Source organism: Aquarana catesbeiana, linkage group LG11 (genome assembly GCF_042186555.1).
Source record: "Aquarana catesbeiana isolate 2022-GZ linkage group LG11, ASM4218655v1, whole genome shotgun sequence".
NCBI classification, from domain to species: domain Eukaryota; kingdom Metazoa; phylum Chordata; class Amphibia; order Anura; family Ranidae; genus Aquarana; species Aquarana catesbeiana.
In genome coordinates this window covers 108,958,614-108,981,927 of record NC_133334.1, presented here as the reverse complement: position 1 = coordinate 108,981,927, position 23,314 = coordinate 108,958,614, and the positions used below count along the sequence as shown (strand labels likewise).

General features: G+C 43.1%; 1 protein-coding gene across 1 annotated transcript in view; it reads left to right on the top strand.

The window, feature by feature from the left end:
• VPS51 (VPS51 subunit of GARP complex) overlaps positions 1-23,314 on the top strand; it is a 33,124-nt gene that overhangs the window by 3,943 nt on the left and 5,867 nt on the right. Inside the window, exons 2-8 of the mRNA XM_073604867.1 lie at positions 2,752-2,881; positions 3,028-3,174; positions 4,016-4,235; positions 16,527-17,235; positions 18,264-18,479; positions 20,784-21,002; positions 21,159-21,280. Coding sequence (XP_073460968.1) covers positions 2,752-2,881; positions 3,028-3,174; positions 4,016-4,235; positions 16,527-17,235; positions 18,264-18,479; positions 20,784-21,002; positions 21,159-21,280 — 1,763 coding nt within the window. The remainder of the gene's footprint in view (positions 1-2,751; positions 2,882-3,027; positions 3,175-4,015; positions 4,236-16,526; positions 17,236-18,263; positions 18,480-20,783; positions 21,003-21,158; positions 21,281-23,314) is intronic.

The window sequence follows — 23,314 nt, the reverse complement described above, 5'->3', positions numbered from 1 at the left end:
GGTTTACTTGTCTGCCAATGGCGCAGATTTAAAAAAAAATATTTTGGCAGTCTGAATACTAAGTGCTAAGAAAGGATTTGGGTACCTGTCACCACCTATTACTGTCACAAGAGATGTTTACATTCCCTGTGACAGCAACAAAAATTTTGATCAGGGACAATGTAAAAAATACGAAAATGTATTTTTTTTTTTTTTTTTAAAGTGACCCTGTCCTTGCGTGCTTGCGCAGCAAAGAAAGCCCATATTTAAGTCGCGCCCACAAATGTAAACGGTGTTCAAATCGCACATGTGAGGTATCGCCGCGATCATCAGAGTGAGAGCAATAATTCTAGCAAAAGACCTCCTCTGTAACTCTAACCTGGTAACCGTTAATTTTTTTTAAAAGCGTAGCCTATGGAGATCTTTAGGTACCGTAGCTTGTCGCCATTCCACGAGTGTGCACAATTTCAAAGCATGACATGTTGGGTATCTAGTAACTCGGCGTAACGTCATCTTTCACATTATACCGTGTGACATAAAATATTGCATGGATTGCCATTTTATACTCTAGGGTCTCTGCTAAAAAAATGCATATAATGTTTGAGGGTTCTATTTCTAGCAAAAAATACGGATTTTAACTTGTAAGCAAAAAGTGTCAGAAATAGGCTTAGATGTGAAAGGGTTAAATTAAAAAACTATCTTTAGGTAGATTTTTACTCCAAAAGCCTTTCATCAAAAGAAATTTGTTAAAAAAAATGAAAAGAAGTGATTTAAAAAATAAAACATTGATTTTTATCCACCCTGCAACCATGTACTCCCTCACTTTGAAGAGGTTTCTCTCACTTCCTGTTTTGGCTATGGGACAAGAAGTAAAGGAAAATCTCCCCAATGGGACACAGATGGCCAAAAAAATGTTACAGGGGTTGTAACTCTCTCTTACTTTATACAAAATGGGGAAAAAAAAGTTTTGCCTATTGCTTTAACTTCTAGCTCTGCACATATATCCATGGTGGCCAGAGGTTCTGTGCTATGAGTGCGCTCCCAGCACAGTGACCGACTTGTTTCTGACAGTTCTCAGTCATGGCTTCCAATCAGGAGCCAGCAGGATAGGCTCCTGATCATGTGACCATTGTGGTTGGGGGTCTTGGATGTAAACAATGCAGGGAGGTGGAGGAAAAGGATGAGCAGTAATTTCACTTTTGAGTGAGTCCACTTTGGGCTGAACATGCACTATGCAGTTCAGTTGTACAATATCCTTTATATATATTGATATCTATGTAGTGTAAGACCCTGTGCGATTGGATGGAGATTGTATAGGTTTGTCCCTGTATTACATAGAATTGATAACTTTAATCAGAATATACAATGAGATTGCACAGACACCATTAGACAGTTGTCACCAGAACAAGTGTCCTCAATGGAAGATTTCTGTTCTATTCCTGTTCTGGTGCCAATTCAGTGGTCATCGGGACAAATGAGGAATCCAGCGCAAAAAAAAAACTGACCAGGGTTCTAACCCCTCAACAATCCGAAAGTAAAAAACAAAATTGGCTTCAGATACACAAGAGATAACTAAGAGATTTCAGTTGGGTGTCTATTCAGGAAAGTAGAAAGCATAGCCATTTAAGTATTATATGATAAGGCTAAAAAAAAAACTTTTAAAAAATGTGAAGCCTTCTCTAAAGCGGTTGTGGTCAACATTCTTGATATCAAGGGCCCCACATGCCGCCCCCCCGATATAGCCAGAGAGCCGCACATAAAATCCAGTGAATATTCAGTGTCAGAGACAGCAGTACACAACACGATATAGTCAAAGTCTGTGGGCATGATACAAAAGATGGTCAGGGACTGTGAACTGCAGGTTGGGCACCAGGGCTCTAAATGGTGCCTGTGCTGAGTGGCCAATCTCCTGTGTTCACAATGCAGCAGGGCAGCCGCTCAGCACTGGATCCAGAAGCTAGTGGAGTAGAGGCGTCTACTATGATTTCCAGCTTCTAGAGCAGGGGTCTCAAACTGGTGGCCCTCCAGCTGTTGTGAAACTACAAGTCCCATGAGGCATTGCAAGGCTGAGAGTTACAAACATGACTCCCGCAGGCAGAGGTATGATGGGACTTGTAGTTTTGTAACAGCTGGAGGGCCGCCAGTTTGAGACCCCTGTTCTAGAGGGATTCCACTCGATAGTAGATACAGTACATGGTTACATAGATCTAAGGCTCAATGTAACATTATAAAAAAAAGAAATCCACACCTGGCATTCGTTAGTTTTTATGTTTTTATTGCACACAAGAATGGCAAAGTGTGGATGAAGAATGGATGGTGGTTGTTAGCACTTCCGCCTAGCATCACTAGGGTTGTTTGTTCAAATCCCAACCACGGCACTGCCAGCCTGGAGTTTGCACGTTCTCCCTGTGTCTGTGTGGGTTTCCTCCCACACTCCAAAGACATGCTGGTAGGCTAATTAGCTCCCGTCTAAATTGGCCCTAGTATATGAATGTATGAGTGTGAATTAGGGGACTTCGATTGTAAGCTTCTTGAGGGCAAGGACTGATGTGAATGGACTATATATGTAAAGCGCTGCGTAAATTGATGGCGCTATATGAGTACTGTAATAAATGAGCATTCTATTTTCTAGTATCTGCCTTGATCTGTTGTATAGAGTGGAATGTCTCTACAATACATTTACTCTGATGTTTTTATATTTTTGTAATTATATTTGTTAGGTCAGTTATATAAAAATGTGTTTAATTTCCATTTCCATTTTTGTGTTTGCAGTTAAGAAAAGAAAGTTCTCTGGCAGAGTTGATGGATATTGAAGCTGATATGGTTCGCCAGATACGTGCTTTGGACAGTGACATGCAGACCTTGGTGTACGAGAACTATAATAAGTTCATATCAGCTACAGGTAAATGATAGGATGGCATACATGGATAGCAGGTTGTGTTTATATTTCTGACTTTACTGATTTGGCTAGCCTTTGGTTCTCTAATTGATTTGCATAACAAAGATTCCTAAGATTTGCTGAACAGATGTCATCATCCAATCCTTCAGATACCATTCGTAAAATGAAAAATGATTTTAAAAAGATGGAGGATGAGATGGATGGACTGGCAGCTAACATGGCAGTAATCACCGAATTTAGTGCCAGCATCAGCAGTACCTTGCAGGAGAGACACCAACATATTACCAAGCTTAGTGGTGAGTGATGTCAATGATATTTTATCCTTGCTGTGTATCAGTAGACCAAGAGGAAATGTATGATTATCAGGAGGTTAACACAACAGTGTATCTTGTCACAATCCTCCTTTGATTTCATAGAGGTTTGAACCAGCTTTCACTCATCCTTGAGATCTCCCCATCGTGGATCCAGACAGCAGTGAAAACTTGGACCAAAGTTCTGACTTTTCCCTATAGTACTAAAATATGCTTTTATTGCTGTTTGTATCTCTGATGGAGAGATTTCACCTCACTTCCTGGAGGACAGAAGGTGCAAAAAAATCTCCCCGACAACAACAGACAGCGGTAAAAATCTGAGAATGGATCTAGTCCTTCTCCACTCCAACCAAAACCTTGTTTTTTCATTTTTCGATAGAATTGGGCTTTAAGCAGGGATGCTAAAGGGAAATATAACACAGTGGCTTAGTTGGTGTTAGCCCTGCAGCATTATAGTCCTTGGTTCAAGACTATATCCAAGGTCTCCTTGTGTGTGCATGGGTTACCTCCTGGTCCTCCTGTTCTTCCCGCACTCCAAAGATATTCTGGTAGGTTAATTGGCTCTAGTATGTTTATGTAGGTCTGTCAGGGCAGGGACCAGTGTGAATGCACAGTATGTAAAGCATTGCATAAACTGTCAGCTTTAAAAAAATACCTGTAATAAAATGAAAAGCGAGGACGTGCAGAAGTCCACTAGTTATAAATCAGAAGAGCCTTTTCCCTGCTGATTACTTTAGAACCATATTTTAAAAATAATGATAATGAACAGTTGTTAAACTATTTAATTCTGCTTGTGGTTCACATGTTTCTTTATTCTGATATCCAGGTGTGCACACCCTACTGCGTAAACTGCAGTTCCTGTTTGAACTCCCTGCTCGACTGAAAAAGTGCATTGAAATGGGTGCCTTTGCACAGGCTGTGTCATATCATACTAAAGCTAAAAGTGTGCTCCAGCAATACCAGCACATGCCTTCCTTCCATGGCATCCAAACTGATTGCCAGGCCATCATGGCGGGCTTGGCACATACACTGCGCCAAAGATTCAGGTATTGATTTTTCATGTTAAGCTATTCTACTAAGACATTGGGTTGTCATATTTCTGCTTGGTTTATTGTAATGGGGCTAATAAAGGAAATCTGTGCTAAGGAAATTTGGAGAGTGCCATTTCTGACCTCAAGTATGCAGATCAGGAGCTCCGACATTCCTCAAATCCATGTTTGTTCCTTCTCAGTAACTTAAAATATTGTAGCCAGAGACCACTAGCATTTTCAGGAAAATGTCATGCAGTGCCAAACTCTGTATTTCTCTCTCTACAGGTTTCCTTTTATATAGAATATATAATGTTTTGTAAAAATTTTATTTACAATGTGCTGGACTAGGAAATGCATTTTTTACCATGTTCTCAGGTAAACTTTAATTATTGCATGCATATGTATATTTTATATATGCCACTCACAGCCATCTTTTAGTGCACCAGGGGTTACAGCTGCAGGTTTTTCTTCAAAGTGATATGCTACTATGCTTCGAGTATCCTGTGTAAGGATGAGTTCCGGCGTGTTCGCATAGCCCACGTGCAGAGCCCGCCAGAAAGTCGGCATGGCGCTGCGCTAATCACAGGCAGTGAGACGTTTCCCGATCTCTGCAGCTGCGCATCGGGACAATGTCTCACTGCCTGTAATTAGCGCAGCGCAGTGCCGACCTCCTGTCAGGCTCTGCACGTGGGCTATGCGAACACGCCGGAACTCATCCTTAATCTTTTGTAATTTGGTCTCCTGCTCTTCAGGTCTAGTCATGACTGACACCTAAATGGGTCTGTGCAGGGGCATACTTCTTAGTTCAGAATTGTAAGGATTAGACAGAGGCAGTAAATAACCAAAAAGGCAATGCTGAGCTTTATCACTAAAATTCCCCCTCCCTCTCTTCTGCTCAATAAGGTTACACATCACTTTAAGGGACTAGTATAAAGTTAGAAGAGGGTAAAACAGAGCTCAGTGTTCAATGTCTAATAACAGTAGCTGCCCGACTGAATGTGGCTGCGCCTCAACTGTGTTAAAGTAATACTAAAGGTTATTTCTTTTTTGTACACCATGGGACACAGAGCCTTGTTAATTACTTAATGGGTTGTATAGCTCACCAATAGGTGATTGGACACTGGCACACCCAATGAAGACAAGTCCCCCTTTATATAACCCCCTCCCATAAGGAGAGTACTTCAGTTTTTTCACCAGTGTCTAAGGTGTTGGTCATGGTTAAAGATGTGCTAAGAAGAAAGCTCTACTGAAAGATCCCTCTGGGGGTCAAGGAGCTATGCAACCGGATCCATCCAAAAAACCACTAAAATGGATGGTACCCGGGCCTCGGGGAAGAGCGAGGTTTTGCCTGTAATGTCTCTCTTGTAGGACTGGGCTCTGGGATCCAGTACTTTGGGCACGTATTAAAAAATGTGCAAAGATACTCTAGCAGAGTCTTCTACAGGTCCAGGGAAGAGGCCTCCTTTAAATAGGAGCAGAGCCCTGAAGGTTGGCACAACACTACCCACCATGATGGGTGAAGATTGGATCTGTCTGTCTTCAGCAGTTCCTGCGGCGGGGATAAGGTAAGTGAGAAAATCCTAAGAAAAAAATCTTAATGAATTTCTCCTATGAGTAGCTGCATGTCGTACCTGTTTCCGCCACTGGAGGGAGTAAAGAGGCATACCTGGTGTTTTACTTACCATGCTCTCCAGGAAACGAAAGCTCAGTGTCAGCCAGTCTGTTAAGCGGCTCACTTCCTCCGCTGCAGGCTCTGCCACAACTCTGTGGGGGGGTCCCTCTTGGCCCGGGGTCCACAGCGCTCGTTGGAGGGACCTCTCTCTCCCCCTTCTCGCCCCCGCCATTACCCTATGCGCACACACAGGGGGCGCGCTTTTGAAGCCAGTTTGGCAGGCAAGCGGGGGTATGTGTGTGTGGTTGCTGCAGGCGTGCACGTGCTGCATGCACGCCAGCCACAGTGCAGACACAGAGCGGAATTTTTTTAATAAACCCCCAGACGCCAGAGCTCTGCATACAAGAGGGACACAGCAGCTTGGGGCACGTAAGTAACTCCATCTGTGTTGGATGCAGGCACACCAAGATGCCTACTCAACATCAGCCTGTGCAAATTAGCAGCATATTGTTTGTATTGCTAGACTAGCTCAGCAGTTGATGCACCTGTGCTAGTACCTCTGCTTTTTTTTTTTTCTAGCTTAGGACTATGCCTTCCCGTAGAAGGAGTTCAGGGACAGGGAAGAGGGGCACTAAGGTGTCGCCATCCGGATCGGGGGGTCCTAGTCATGCCTGCCTGGTTCCATCCTCCCCTGCTGGACCTGATGCAGCCGCACAGGATGAGCCAATGCCCCTGTCAGGCTTTGCAGCTTCTCCTAATATGGCAACTTCTGCATATGTCACTGAGGACACTTTAGCAGCAGCATTAAATGGTTCAGAGGAAAAAATCTCTACTTTAATCGCAGCGTCCTCGCAAAAGAGCAGAAAGCGGAGTATGTCCCCTTCTACTGCTCTAAATCCCCCATCAGATAAGTCTGATGATGATGATGATGATACTACTCCATCAGGGTACAAGGATCAGGAGCAATGGGATGAATTGGGGGAATCAGAGGAGGCTTTTTCTGCCTCTCAGGTTCTCAAATTGCAGGTGCAATGCTATGCAGAAGCCGTACGCGCTACATACAAATTGCCCTCTGCTGAGTTAACCGAGTCCCTGTTTCTTCCTTGGGATCATTTAAAATCCCCACAGGCTGCATATACTTTCCTGGTCCATCCTGTATTGGAAAAACTTATTTATGCTGACTGGGAACATCCAGACAAGCTGTTTTCTCCTCCTAAGAAATTTACTTTCCTTTACCCAATGGAGGAAAAATTTACCAAGAAATGGAGCTTGCTGGCAATAGATGCGGCTATTTCTTGTGTGAACAAAAATATGACTTGTCCTGTAGACAATGTTCAGGTGTTTAAGCAGCCAACTGAGAAAAAGCTGGAATCTTTACTCAGGTCCTCCTTTTAGTATGTCTATAAGAGAATTGATCCAGATGGTCAAGGCGAGGAAGGAACCATCCATTCGTCTTTGCATGAGGTTGTTAGGAAAGATGGTGGCCTCTTTCGAGGCCGCGTTGCTTACACCCAGTTTCATTCGAGACTGCTGCAAAACAGCATCCCATCTGCCTGGAACAGGAGAGTCCAAGCCTTGGACTTGCCAATGTGCCTGTCATCAGAGGTTCGACAAAGCCTTAGTTGGTGGTTTAAAACCAAAAATTTGAGAAGGGGAAGATCTTTCACCCCAGTCATTTAAGGTGGTAACAACAGATGCCAGCCATATGGGCTGGGGGGCAGTTCTGGAAGAGGCTTCGGCCCAAGGGAAATGGTCCAAGGCCGAAAAGAGCCTGCCCATCAATATTTTGGATAACCGGGCAGTGCATTTAGCCTTCCAAGTCTGGACGCGGAGGTTGCAGGGTTATCCTGTCCGGACATAGTCCGACAATGCTACTGCTGTGGCCTATATCAGTCATCAAGGGGGCACCCGGAGTCGGGATGCCTAGAAGTAGGTGAACCAAGTACTGGTTTGGACAGAAAAGCATGTTCCCTGTCCTTCTGCAGTCTTCATTCTGGGGGTAGAGAATCGGCAAGCGGACTTTCTGAGCCGCCAGTAGCTGTTACCAGGAGAATGGTCTCTGCACCCCGAGATATTTCGGCCATATGCTGGAAATGGGGTTCCCCCGGATGTAGATTTTCTAGCCTCCAGGTTCAACAGGAACTTGGACAACTTTGTATCGAGGACAAGGCATCCTCTAGCATAAGGAGCAGATGCGCTTGTGATTCCTTGGGATCAGTTTTCTCTGATCTATGCGTTCCCTCCGATTTCCGCTCTTACCGAGACTGCTTTGCAGGATCAGGAAAGAAGGGAAACCAGTATTCCTGGTGGCTCCAGCTTGGCCCAGAAGATCCTGGTACACAGAGACCATAAGGACCTTGGGTTCTTCCACTCCGCCCAGACCTGCTCTCGCAGGGACCAGTATTCCATCCTTCCTTACAAAGTCTAAATCGGTTTGGCTGTTGAAAGCTACATTTTGAAGAAACGTGGACTTTCGGGTCCAGTTCTCTCCACTCTGGTTAATGCTAGGAAGCCGGCCTCCAGGCTCATCTATTACAGAATCTGGAAGGCAAATGTTTCCTGGTGCGAATCCAAAGCATTGCATCTTCAAAAGTATGGGAATGAAGATGGCCAAAACGTTAGAGGGGTTTTTAAACTAGGCGATGGGGGGAGGGTCCAGAGGTAGAGATAGTCAGCGCGGAAGATATTCCAGAGGGTAGTATTGGGGGCATTAGTGGTAGGTTAAACAATATAAATATAAATACTGCGCTGTCAAAAGGAAGAATGAAAGCAGCTAACATTAACAAGTGATCTAACCTGTGATACAAAGCAAAAACGTAAATGTAGCGCTAAAAATTGAACACGTGTATGTATTATACAGTCTATAAAGACATATAAAAGTCCAAGAAGTCCAAAAGGACTAAATTGTGATACCACTGAAGTGTAAAAAATATTAATCAAACGTTGATAGTAGATCCACCACCGTACTTGTAAGTGTGAGGAGGGGGGGCTTACCAGAGAAAGTGGACACAGATGGGTGTACACTCACTGTGTCAGTAAAGCTGATGTTATTGTAGATCTCTGAAGGTGGAGTAGGGATGGCAGAGATGCTTGTAGAGATTGTACACGATAAGGGTAAATCCAATCAAGTATCACCAGCATATAGGGAAAAGATATGAAGATACATAGCGTAATACTGCGTGGATAATCTTGAAGCAAAAGCTAGTACAGATAACTGCATATACACAAAAACGTAGGTACACCGGTGAGAGTGGAGGATTATAAACACCCAGAAGTGTAAATAACAAAATATTTAGGTGATATTGGTGAGTCCACCACCATAAGTAAAAGTGGGGGGCTTACCAGAGCAAATGGACACGGATGGGTATACACCCCCTGTGTCAAATGAGCTTGTATTAATGTAGATCCCTGGAGACAAGATGAAGGTAGCCAAGGTATTCTCTCTCCTCTCATGGCTACCCTCATCTTGTCTCCCAGGGATCTACATTGATACAAGCTCATTTGACACAGGGGGTGTATACCCATCCGTGTCCATTTGCTCTGGTAAGCCCCCCACTTTTACTTATGGTGGTGGACTCACCAATATCACCTAAATATTTTGTTATTTACACTTCTGGGTGTTTATAATCCTCCACTCTCACCGGTGTACCTACGTTTTTGTGTATATGCAGTAATCTGTACTAGCTTTTGCTTCAAGATTATCCACACAGTATTACGCTATGTATCTTCATATCTTTTCCCTATATGCTGGTGATACTTGATTGGATTTACCCTTATCGTGTACAGTCTCTACAAGCATCTCTGCCATCCCTACTCCACCTTCAGAGATCTACAATAACATCAGCTTTACTGACACAGTGAGTGTACACCCATCTGTGTCCACTTTCTCTGGTAAGCCCCCCTCCTCACACTTACAAGTACGGTGGTGGATCTACTATCAACGTTTGAATAATATTTTTTTACACTTCAGTGGTATCACAATTTAGTCCTTTTGGACTTCTTGGACTTTTATATGTCTTTATAGACTGTATAATACATACACGTGTTCAGTTTTTAGCGCTACATTTACGTTTTTGTCATTAGTGGTAGGTTGACCAAAGCACAAAAACACAAGGTAACTATAGTAGCAAGTCCTAGTTGCAATCTCGAAACGCCCAATACGAGGACAATATGCGACCGGTCTAAACTATGTGGCATGTTCACCAATGCCAGGAGCATGGCAGAAAAGATGGGTGAACTAGAGATACTGTTGTACGAGCAGGATTTGGATTTTGTGGGAATTTCAGAGACCTGGTTCAACAGGTCTCATGATTGGCTGGCAAACATTCAAGGGTATACCCTTTACCGCAAGGATAAAGAGGGTAAAAAAGGGGGAGGGGTATGCCTATATATCAAGAATAATGTACAAGTGAATGTGAGAGATGACATCACTGAGGGAGCTAGGGAGTAGGTGGAATCCTTATGGGTAGAGCTCCAAAGGGATGAAGCTAAGGGGAAAATAATACTGGGAGTATGCTATAGGCCCCCTAACCTGAGGGAGGAAGTGGAGATGAATCTCCTATCACAATTTGGATTAGCAGCAAGGATGGGAAGTGTTATCATACTGGGGGATTTTAATTATCCAGACATAGACTGGGTGGAGGGAACCGCGCAATTGATTTAAGGCTCACCAGTTCCTTAATGTCTTGCAGGACAATTTTATGGGTCAGATGGTAGATGCACCAACTAGAAATAAAACATTACAGGATCTACTGATTACCAACAATACAGACCTGATCACGGATGTGGAAATACTGGGCAATTTAGGTAACAGCGATCACAGGTCAATTAGTTTCAGTATAAATCACACAAATAGGAAACATAAAGGGAATACAAAGACACTGAATTTCAAAATAGCCAACTTCCCTGAACTACAAACCTTGCTAAAAGGCATAAATTGGGATAAAATATTAGGAACAAAGAATACAGAGGAGAGATGGGTTTGCTTTAGGAGCATATTACATAAGGGCATTAGCCAATGTATCCCATTGGGTAATAAATTTAAAAGAGCGAACAAAAGTCCTGGATGGCTTAACTCCAATGTAAAAATGCATATAAAAGCAAAGGAGAAGGCCTTCAAAAAATACAAGGTTGAGGGATCATCCTCAGCATTCAGACTTTATAAAGAATGCAACAAGAAATGTAAGGGTGCAATTATATACACTGGGGGGAGAACCTCTGGGGGAATCTAGGATGGAAAAGGACCTGGGGTCCTAGTAGATGATAGGCTCAGCAATGGCATGCAATGCCAAGCTGCTGCTAACAACGCAAAAATATTGGCATGCATTAAAAAGGGAATCAACTCCAGAGATAAAACGATAATTCTCACACTCTACAAGACTCTGGTCCGGCCGCACCTAGAGTATGCTGTCAAGTTCTGGGCACCAGTCCTCAGGAAGGATGTACTGGAAATGGAGCGAGTACAAAGAAGGGCAACAAAGCTAATAAAGGGTCTGGAGGATCTTAGTTATGAGGAAAGGTTGCGAGCACTGAACTTATTCTCTCTGGAGAAGAGACGCTTGAGAGGGGATATGATTTCAATATACAAATAACATACTGGTGACCCTACGATAGAAATAAAACTTTTTCGCAGAAGAGAGTTTAACAAGACTCGTGGCCACTCATTAAATTAGAAGAAAAGAGGTTTAACCTTAAACTACGTAGAGGGTTCTTTACTGTGAGAGCGGCAAGGATGTGGAATTCCCTTCCACAGGCGGTGGTCTCAGCGGGGAGCATCGATAGCTTCAAGAAACTATTAGATAAGCACCTGAATGACCGCAACATACAGAGATATACAATGTAATACTGACACATAATCACACACAGGTTGGACTTGTGTCTTTTTTCAACCTCATCTACTATGTAACTATGTCATTGGTAGGATTCTTGCTTTTCTTCAATTGGGGGTAGAGATAAAACTGACCCTGAGCACCATCAAGGGTCAGATCTCGGCCCTATCAGTGTTCTTTCAAAGTCTTGTCTGTTTTACAGAAACAGCCCTTTGAACCTATTTGCCATATTCCGTTGCTCCTTTTGAGTAGGAAATTGGCTTTTCTAGTTGCTATCTCCTCTGCTAGGAGAGTATCTGAACTGGCTGCTTTCTCTTGTAAAGAGCCTTTTTTAATTGTCCACAAGGACAATGTTGTGTTGCGTGCCCACCCCACCTTTCTCCCTAAGGTGGAGTCGGGTTTTCATCTAAATCAAGATGTTGTCTTACCTTCCTTTTTTTCCAGGCCCGCAGTCTGCGGAGGAAATTATTGCATTCTCTAGATGTAGTGAGAGCAATAAAGGTCTATCTGAAGGCAACTGCTCAGATACTGAAGTCTGATGTTTTGTTTATTCTGCCGGAAGGTCCTAGAGAGGGCCAGGCAGCATCGAAATCTACTATCTCTCTAAGTGGATTCGGCAGGTAATTATTCAAGCTTATGGTTTGAAACAAAAAATTCCTCCTTTTCGTGTGAAAGCGCAGTCAACCAGAGCAGTAAGTGCTTCTTGGGCGGTGCATCACCAGGCCTCCATGGCTCAGATCTGCAAGGCTGCAACCTGGTCTTCAGTCCATACATTTACCAAATTGTATCAAGTGGATGTGAGAGGGCTTGAGGATACCGCCTTCGGGCGCAGTGTGCTGCAGGCAGCAATGTAGGTCCTCAGGTCCGATGGTGGTCTGCTTAATTTGTGTCTCCCTCCCCTCAAGTTGAGCATTGCTCTGGGACGTCCCATTAAGTAATTAGCAAGGCTCTGTGTCCCGTGGTGTACGAAAAAGAAAATAGGATTTTTAATAACAGCTTACCTGTAAAGTCCTTTTCTTGCAGTACACCACGGAACACAGAGACCCCCCCCCCCCACTTCTTATGGGATCCTTATTGCTTTGCTACAAAAACTGAGGTACTCTCCTTATTGGAGGGGTTATATAGAGGGGGACCAGTGTACACCTTCATTGGGTGTGCCAGTGTCCATTCACCTATTGGTGAGCTATACAACCCAATAAGTAATTAACAAGGCTCCGTGTCCCGTGGTGTACTCCCAAGAAAAGGATTTTACAGGTAAGCTGTTAAAAAAAATCCTATTTTTTTTTTTTCTTTAAAATAAAAAAGATGTTATACTTGTTCTGTGCAGTGATATTGCACAGAGCAGCTCTTTACCGCCTCTTCTTGAAGTCCCCCACCACCTCTATCCACTGTACCCTGCTATATGTGCCTCTTTAGCAAGCCAGATGCTATGGGGGGCACCCCTGCCCTCATCTCAAGCTGGACTGTGTGTGTTCATAAACATAAACCGCGCCAGGAAACGATGCCCCTGTTTTCCTCCTCTGGAGTTTGACTGAGAGTAGCAGGAGCCTATAGCTCCAACTTCTCTCAATGTGTTCTTTGGAACCAGGAAGTGAGAGGAGTGATTCTGCAGCTAAGACTGCACTGGAGTCAGGTAAGGCTGTAATCGCACAGGAACAGACAGCTGCTGGAGCCCCCTACCCCTCTGATAGCCGTTCCTGACAGCTGTAGTGGGAAGTGTGAGTCAGCACGTCAAATAGCTCCCTTTTTTCTACGAACGTTATTAAAGCGGAGTTGCGCCTAAAAAAAAAAAGTCAGCCGCTACAAATACTGCAGTTGCTGACTTTTAAAATAAGGACACTCACCTGTCCAGGGCGCCTGCGATGTCCTCACCCGAACTAACCTGTCCCTCGGCTCTGGGTGGAGGCACCGGCATTGCTAGTAAGGGAATCAGGAAGTGAGGCCTTGCGGCTTCACGGCCTGGTTCCCTACTGCACATGTGCGAGTCGCGCTGCCGATTCTGAGTGGTCCCTGCTGTCTTCTGGGACCTGTGTGTATCCCAGAAGACAGGGGGGGGGGCAGAGGTGGGGCCGGACATGGCGTAGATCGCCGCGGATACTGCACTTCATTCATGGTGCTGTACAGCAGGGTGATGCACTGCGCTATTGTACAGTGCCATACAGTTCTGTACAGTGCGCTAAGATAAAATGCAGCATGTTGCAGCACAGCTCCAGGCTGCCTTGCAGTGTGAACAGTACACACAGAAAACAATACATTTTTTAAGTTTTGTTACAGGGACAGGCACTTTAAAATGCAGTAATAAGCTTGTCACTGCACTATGTATAAATTAGCCCTAAGTATTTAAGGTTAGGGTTAGGTAGAACAATTAGTGGGGCATTTTTTAGCTTAAAGTATATGTAATCCCTTACCTTGTAAAACAACCCACCGTATATACTTGAGTATAAGCCGACTTTTTCAGCACATTTTTTTTATGCTGAAAAAGCCCCCCTCGGCTTATACTCGAGTGAGGGTCTCCCACTGTGTCATGCAGTCTTAACTGTTCAGCGGCCGTCCGCTGTAACAAAGCCCTGCCTCCTCCTCATCCGTGATAGACGGGAACACTGAACACTGATACAATGCTGGGAAACTGAATCAGTGTTCTGTCAATCATGAACGAGAAGGAGGCGGGGCTTTGTTACAGTGGACGGCCGCCGAACAGGTAAGACTACATGACACAGCGTGAGACACCCGCTGTTTTGGTTATCAAAGGTACAGATGGGCACAGTGAGGCTGCAGATGAGCATTGTTTACCCAGTTGCTGCTGCATTTTCCACCCTAGGCTTATACTCGAGTCATTAAGTTTTCCCAGTTTTTCGTGGTAAAATTAGGTGCCTCGGCTTATATTAGGGTCGGCTTATACTCTATTATATACGGTATTCAGTTTAAAATAGAAATGAACTGAAAGGCAAACCATTTGTGTAAGAATGGGCGTATAGATAGATACACTATATTAGCAAAAGTATTGGGACACCTACCATGAACTTTAATGGCATCCCAGTCTTAGTCCGTAGGGTTCAGTATTGAGTTGGCCCAACCTTTGCAGCTATATCTGCTTCAACTCTTCTGGGAAGGCTGTCCACAAGGTTTAGGAGTGTGTCTATGGGAATGTTTGACCATTCTTCCAGAAGCGTATTTGTGAGATCAGGCACTGATGTGGACGAGAAGGCCTGGCTCTAAGTCTCCGCTCTAATTAATCCCAAAGGTGTTCTGTCGGGCTGAGGTCAGGACTCTGTGCAGGCAGTCAAGTTCCTCCACCCCAAACTTGCTTATCCATGTCTTTATGGACACTCTGGAATGCTATTCATTGTGGATCACTCTTCCGAGGAGGATACATGTATAAACAAGCCCATACAGTTACAGGAAGGATAGGAACTTCTCTATTTAAATCCTTCAATGTATTATGACTTGCCTTTCTCCTGACTGGGGAGGTGTAAACACCATGTCTTGGCACATAACAAGTGCTCACCTCTTCCTTGCTGTGGAAATCTTGTTTCCTTCCCCTGGGACTGGAATGTTTTAGCCACTTCTCTTAGGGACCAGTCCCATTGCTACTTGTAGTTCTGCTGCTTCTGAAGCCTCTGCAGTAGAACCCCCATCACCAGAACGTGTGTCCACATCAGACAGGCAGTGATGTGGACACCCGGAAGAAGGACCCACCTGATGTTAACAAAAAAAGGAGAGAGAGAGCTTGGGAACTAAACATTACATGACTGAGGCTTCAGATAAAAAACAAAATTCTAAATGCCATATTAATGATCAGCTTTAGGGATCTGTAAGTCTGGAATAGCATGAAGGTACCTTTTAACAGAGGCCATCCTGAAAAGGATAATATATGTATTTCAAAGAAGCACTATGTTTAGGGTCAATGTATCCTAGCAGAGTCCTTTTGACCCCCCTTCCCACTCCACCCTCCACAGTAGCCCTTAAAACTGTGTGTTAACGGCAAGAGAAGGGACAGATTTCCTGATCATGTGATCACTGTGGTTAGCTGTCACATGATTGAGAGCCTGCCCTGTGACTACCAATCATAAATAAAGACTGGGAGCTAGCTGTCTTTGATAGCTCGGTTACTATGCTGGGAGCCCCAGTGCCTGTTGCCGCACATATGCATTACATGATTACCAAGAGGTTAAAAATTGCTAATATCCATTATGTTTCTTAAACATGTTCTAGTGGTGCTGCCTTACAGTGTATTGGCTACTAGAATTTCACACTAGATATACATTCTCTTCTTGTTTTTTTTTTTTTTTTTTTTTTTTTTTTTTTTTTATATATGACCAGTAAGCCATATATAGTTAAAGTGGTTGTAAACCCTTACATATACCAGTGAAGTGACCAGCCTTAGATGGTACACAGAGATTAAACTAATCATCCTACATATGTTGTACCTGTTTATCTTCGGCCTTCTCTACATTCGTTCAAAGTCCAGAACTTTATACAGCTTTCTGAGTGTTCAAAAAAAAAAAGGGGGAGAGCTGAAATAACACTTTGCAACACCTCCAGCAGGTTGTCAATCTGCTGGAGGTCCCTCCTCTGTCACCTTTTTTCTCTTGGTGTCAGAAGTGACTTATGCTGGTAACAGAGTAACAAAGCAACAGACAAAAATGGCACTAGATATGCTGTGTCCATATTTCATGTTTTTGAGGTTTACAATCACTTTAAAGTGCAGCGACTTGGAAAATACAATGTAATATCAGGTGTCTTAATTACTCATTTTGGCACGGACAAGGTCCCTATCTTAATGATCATTGATTTTTATTTTATTGTTGACTGTACTTATGACATATCATCTGTATCACTTTCTAATATCATGACCCTCTCCTGCAGGGATCCTTCTTCTTCCCCCCAGGACCTATCTGAATGTATTGAACTTCTCTTGAGTCTGGAGGAGCCAGCTCACCTGCTTTGTGATGAGTTTCTAGCTCATGGACGTGGACGCTTGGCTGCTCACCTCTCTGATCTAGAAGGGGCCAGTGACATTCTAGAATTTGTTGACCAGGGCTGTGGTGGTTTTATTAGTGACACCTGTCTCCTAGCAGCTTCTTACCAGAGTCTGTTTTGTAAAGAAGCGGGAAGCACAGCACAGATGGCTGAGCGGAAGCTTACCACATTCCTGGATGAGCTCAGCGAAGGCTACTTTCAGATAGTTGAGAAGCGGTTGCGAGAGGAAAAGAGTCCAGGAGACAACTCGCTCTTAGTCCGGGCACTGGACAGATTCCATAGACGGCTCCAGGCACCATCCAAATTGGTACCGGGGTGCAGTTTTAATCGGAGAGGAACAGAGATTGTGGTTAAAGCAGCACAGGAGCGGCTGGCTCAATACTTACAGGCTTTAAAAGAATTCTTCCAGGGTTGTATAACGGATGTTCGACAAGCACTTGCAGCTCCAAGAGTTCCTGGGAAAGAGGCTCCAGCATTGGGTGAACTACTAGCCATGCTCTCTGGGTCTGTTTTAAACCAGATTAAATCTGTTTTGGCCTCGGTGCACCTATTCACAGCTAAAGATGTCGCTTTCTCAGACAAACCATACTTTAAGGTAAGCACAAGCAGCATTTTCAATGGAACTTCAGCCCACAGGTATTTTATTTTAAGATGCTTTTTTTATTGAGTTTACATGAGATAAATACAGGGCAACAATGCTCCCCTAACAACAATGGGGTAAAAAAAAAGCAGACACGGTCATCAAAGTACAATAGGACTCATGTCAACTATACAAGAAATATAGGGGGATTGTCAGTGTAAAGAATATAGAATTGTTGGCACAGAGGGGATCTTATGGGATAAGATTATCATGAAAACAAAGAGAATAAAATACGATCAATCAGGTTATACTGAAATAGGTTACGAAGGAGAGACCGCTCTAGTGTGAGGAGAGGAGGTCCATAATTCTCATATTTTTCAAAAAGAGCCGGGTGGCCTTTACCTGCTTATAATAACTTGTAGAGGGGGAGAACAGAGTTAATCTGGCATGGCAACATAGAAATTGATTGAGCGCAAGAGGCAGAACGCCTCTTGCGCTCAATCAATTTCTATGTGGCCATGCCAGATTAACTCTGTTCTCCCAAGTGCAGGATACACTTTGTTTATCCTAAAATTTACAGAATACGTAAAAAACCTTTTGTGATATGACGATTGGGGGAGATCCCTAAAAGGCATATTTCTAGTGACAGAATATTTAGTAGTCCAAACAATTTACAAATAAAGTAAAGGACACCAAAGTTTAAAGACAGAACTACATTCCAAATGGTATGACAAAACTCAAGGCTTGTTCTAGTTTTTAAATGAGTGGAGAAAGGCTAGAACCTATGCTGGGTTATCAATGGCATTTATATCCGTTTTGAAAATGTCCCCTTACTTCTCATTTTGGTGATTGATATCACTGGGACATAGAGAGATATAGCCTGCAGTGAAAACTCAGCAGAGCTTCTGTTTCTTCCTCAGGTCAACACTAAAATAACATTTTTGTTCTGGAGCTCCAGTATTTAAATATATCCATCATATTGTGTTACTCCTCTTTTTCCAGCTTCTCCCTGTCTTGCAGTTCTTTCACTTTTGTCTTGCTAGGGTGAGTTCTGTAGTCAGGGTGTCCGGGAAGGACTTATTGTAGCTTTCATCAAGTCTGTGTGCCAGACAGCGCGGCACTTCTGTGACTCTCCAGGGGAGAAGAGTGCCAATACACCACCACTGCTCTTGTTGCTTCTCTCTCGGCTCTGCTTGGACTATGAGACCTCAACAATCAGCTACATACTGACCTTGACAGATGAACAGTTTCTGGGCCAGGTAAAACAACTCCTGCATTCTATTGTCTTTTTGCTGAATGTGACCTCCAGTTAGCATAAAAATGGTTAATAAATATAGATGGGCTCAGGCATGTTCAGATCCTAGTCCAAACCAGCCTAAACGATCCCGCGAGGAAGCTGTCACTGTACTGGGTCAATCATAATAAGCTGAAGCATTTCCTGCCCTACAGTCGCACATATACACTCAACTTGTATATGTGCGTCTGTGGGCGGGGAATGCTTTGACTGCTTATGATTTTCCACAGTACAGATGACAGTTTCCTGGCGGGATTGAGTAACGCAAACTAAAGTTCCACTGCTGTTCACTGCAAGCAGGTAGGTTTTTATTACAGGGGAGACGTGCAGTGTCTATTCTACAATAAAACACATTTACTTGTCTGTTTGCATCGTCCACTGGCATGTAAACTGAGCTGCCCGTGCTCTGCTTGCAACGGCTGGCCCGATCCCTGTTTGCCTGCATGACGGCCTCTTATGCATGCGCAGGAGTTATGTGATATCACACCAGCCAATGAAAATGGCCAAAAACCAGTACACAGAAGTGGATGCTAGCAAGGAACATGGAGGGACATGCCAACCGGACAGTAGCACCCTCAGAATAGGCAAGTATAGACATCTTTCCTTTTACAGGGTAGTTAGAATAGGCTTAGAATGGGTGTGGGAGAAGGTTTAGTTATAGTTAGGATTTGACTGGAATTCTACTTTAAGAGGGTTTGAACTAGGATCTGAACATGCCCAAGCTCATCCCTATTCATCTTGCCGGTCTTTTGTGCCCAGGGTCATTGATCCCTAGATGCCCAAGCCAAATTTAGTCAGTATATGTTGGCAAATTTGACTATATGCTAATGCATCATTTACGTAAAAATAATTTTTACACCTAAAATGCTTTTTATTTGGTACAATGTTTTATATATATATAACATTTTATAGTGGGTTTTTTTTTTTTTTTTTTTTTTTTTTTTTTTTTTTTAATATTTTAATTGTGTCTCATAGTTAACATCTTCAAGGTGCAGTGATCACATGATCAGGAACCCCTTTGATTCTGTCTCTCTTTAGAGCAGCTGGTGAAATCCTTAGCTGTTAACAGGGTAACTTCAGTCCTCAAGACACCCCAACAGGTCATGTTTTCAGGCTCTCCATTATTTTGCACCGGTGATTTGAACCATTCCACTGCCTTAGTAATTACCACAGCCATATCATCTGAGGGAAATCCTGAAAACATGACCGGTTGGGGTGCCTTGAGTACTGGAGTTGAGAAACACTGGGGTAACCTTTACTGAAAACTAAATGTACCGTAGCAGAGTAACATAGATTATAGTAATATTAAAGCCTTGTGGCTTTTTTTTTGTTTTCTAAATAACAAACCTGTTATACTTACCTGCTCTGTGCAATGGTTTGCACAGAGCAGCCCGGATCCTCCTTTTCTCGGGTCCCCCGCCAGCGCTCCTGGCTCCTCCTTCAAGCAGTTTGCTGTGGGGGCAGCCAAGCAGGCATGCTCCCAAGCTGCATCTCTGTGTGTCCATTCACACACGGAGCCACGGCTCGTCCCTGTCCCCTCCGTCTCCTGATTGACAGCAGCGAGAGACAACGGCTCCCGCTGCTGCCAAAAGACAATCGGGAGTGCGAATCCCCAGAGAGATAAGGCTATTGTGGACATCGCTGGATCGGAAGGGGTCTCGGGTAAGTATTGGGGGGGCTGCTCACATAATGTTTTTTTACCTTCATGCATAGAATGCATGACGGTAAAAAAAACCTTGTGCATTTACAACCACTTTAATGTTCCCTCAGCACTGGGCATCATGCCAGGGGAAGTTAATTTATGGATTGAGGGTAGTTAATAAAATGTGGGAGATTTTCCTTTCTGTTATGAATAAAGCAGCACCTGCACTGTTAGCTCTGTATCTGTAGTTTTATACATCACTTATCTTTTTGTGGTAGAGGGCTCTGTTATTTCCCCATTGCAAGCAATGGCTAGATTATGTCCACAACACACACAATCAGTTTAACATGTAACTGTACAGCACCATGGACAAGCTTTCTGGAGCAGTAGTATTTACTCCTAATTAGCCATATAAGACAAGAAATGGGCACTTCTGGTAAATAGTTATTTATATGGAGTAATTAAATGTGTCAGAACTTGCAATTTTTTGGTATAGGGAGGATGTTTTTCCATTTAGATGCTATTTACATTAAACACTAGTGACATGCATTTTTTGTATTGTTTTCAGAGTCTTTTTTTTTTTTTTTTTGCTGTTCCTATTGTTATAGATGTCATTTGTTTTGTTAGGACCACTCTCCAGTCACTCCTGTCAGTACGCTGTGCTTAATAGCTCGCTCCACTGCTCAGACCCTGCTCAACCAGTATGTGAAGTCTCAGGGTCTAGTTGTTTCTCAGATGCTGCGCAAGAGTGTTGAGACTCGCGACTGGGTGACCACCATCGAACCACGGAATGTCCGAGCAGTTATGAAGAGAGTAGTGGAAGATATTACCAGTGTCGATGTACAGGTGAGTCAGCTTTTGTTGCCCAGAAATTATGATATTGTTCTGCTGTAATGACCCTCTAGTGCTGTGCTGTCATCTCAAGACAACACTAATACACATAAATGTTTTCATCTTTAAATGCCCATGTTTTTACTTACATTACTTTATTGATCTGCGCAGGTTGGGTTACTGTATGAGGAAGGAGTGCGGAAAGCACATAGTAGTGATTCCAGTAAACGCACCTTCTCTGTGTATAGCAGCTCACGTCTGCAGGGAAGATATGCACAGAGCTACACTCCCAGGTGAATATATGAGCAGAAAAACCAGAACTATGTACCTTGTACAAATCCCTTCTTTAACCCCTTCATGATGGAAGGTAAAACCAACATTAATGCCTGAACCCAGTATTACAAATTTGACATGTAAATCTGTACATATCTTGTTCAATCATTTTTATTAGGTCTCAAAGGAAATAGTACAAAATATTCATAACCAACAATAAAAGAAGAATGTTGTACAGACAAAAATGAGATTACAAATGATTGAGACATTAAGAGCAATTGTCAGCAAGGATACATTAAAGCACATGAATCCACTGTACTGAGGTTAGGGCAGGTGTGTATATAGAATACATTACAATCCGTATCAGAAGGCCTATGGGAATGCTCATGAAATTAATGAGAAAGAACAGTAATGTTAGTGGAGGAGGGGAAAAGCGAGCGATAGGAGGTAGAAGGGGCAGGATAAAAGCAAAACTTTAGGGGACACAGGGAATTAAAGGGGAAAAGGGAGGGATCAGCCCGGGGGAGGGGGTTCTCAGCAGCAAGTATCGCTGTGACTACTATTAAAGGTCTAATTAGTGATGATCAAAGGACTTTAGGAGGAATGCCCTGATCCAGGAGTCCCAGATTTTTTTACGAATTTTAGACATGGACTCTTGAAGACGTGTTGTTAGGTTTTCTTGTTCAAAAATTTTATTAAAGGTAACACAGTGTACAGGCGTAAGGAAAGCACGTACATAATTATAATACAATACATTCCGTTGCCAAAAGAAGACAAATTTTACAAGTTGTATTATATAAACAACCAATGATGGATCGAAACAAGATATAAATTCTTGGATCTCATTATAACCAAGGTGACATTTGCAATATCCCCGGCATACGGGCATAGTAATATGCCTTTAAAAGCTCCAAAACTGCCCACTCGGAGCGATTAGTAGCAAACTTTTAGTAGGAGTCACAAAGGGAGAGAAAGACGTGCCGTTAGTTTTTCATTGATCATGGTCCAATGCATGCAAGATTTGACCTCTGCGAAGGGTATACTTCTTGTTAGCCAGGCCTTTGCCTCTATTGTATATTGATGAATTATACCTTGTTTTTTCAGAATGGGGCCTTTATTTGTTGGTAAATGGTAATGGATATCTCTTGAGTTATTTTTTTTTTCTTTAATTATTATTATCAAAGGTAAACAAGCCCAAAATAGTAAAATTTAGCTGTATATCTCCTGCCGTTTTTATGACCCACCACCAAAAAAAACCCTCAAAATAAATGATCCTACTCCTCACCTTCACAGCGGTATTACATATTTGTACATTATTTGATGTTTGTTTCTGTAGTAGGGCCAAGAAATAATAGTGCACATTTTGTTTTTGTTTGTTTGTTTGTTTTTTTTTATCCTACCTAAACATGTTGACACTAAAACTTTAAGGCTGGGGTCACATTGGTGCGATGTCAGATATCGCATGTGATTCGCACTGCTTTGCAAATCACATGTGACTGCTGTGAGATGCAAATTCAGCCATACAGATTGTATGGCTGAATTTGCATCGCATTTGGACCAAACTCGCACAGGACCCTTTTTTTTTGGTCTGCAAAACACCCATGCGTTACGATTCCTGTCCGAATTGACAGTTCGCACTGCGATATGGGGAACGATCTGGGGGTGTCATTAACTTTATATTTCCACTCCCAGCGGGTCGCATATGGCAGTGTGAACTGCCTGCGAGTCAGGTGCGACAGACTTTTATTTCTTTTTTCTTCTAGCGAGGAGAAGGATAAGGTTTAAGGAATTAACGAGGGTTGGTGATGGCAGAAAGATCGGAGCATGCAGCTTGAGTTTTCTGTTCTCTGTTCTTTCACAAATATGGCAGAACAGAGTACTGATTAACAAAGGGGCTTGCATCTGCTTCTTTTTTTAGGTTTAGAAGAGTGGTGCAGGCTTGCATCCAATGTATATTTTTCTCCATTCAAGAGGAGAAAACTTACAGGGGCAGGTTTTACAGACTTAGTGGTCACTGTGATAGCCAATCACAGGCTATCACCACAATTGTGTTT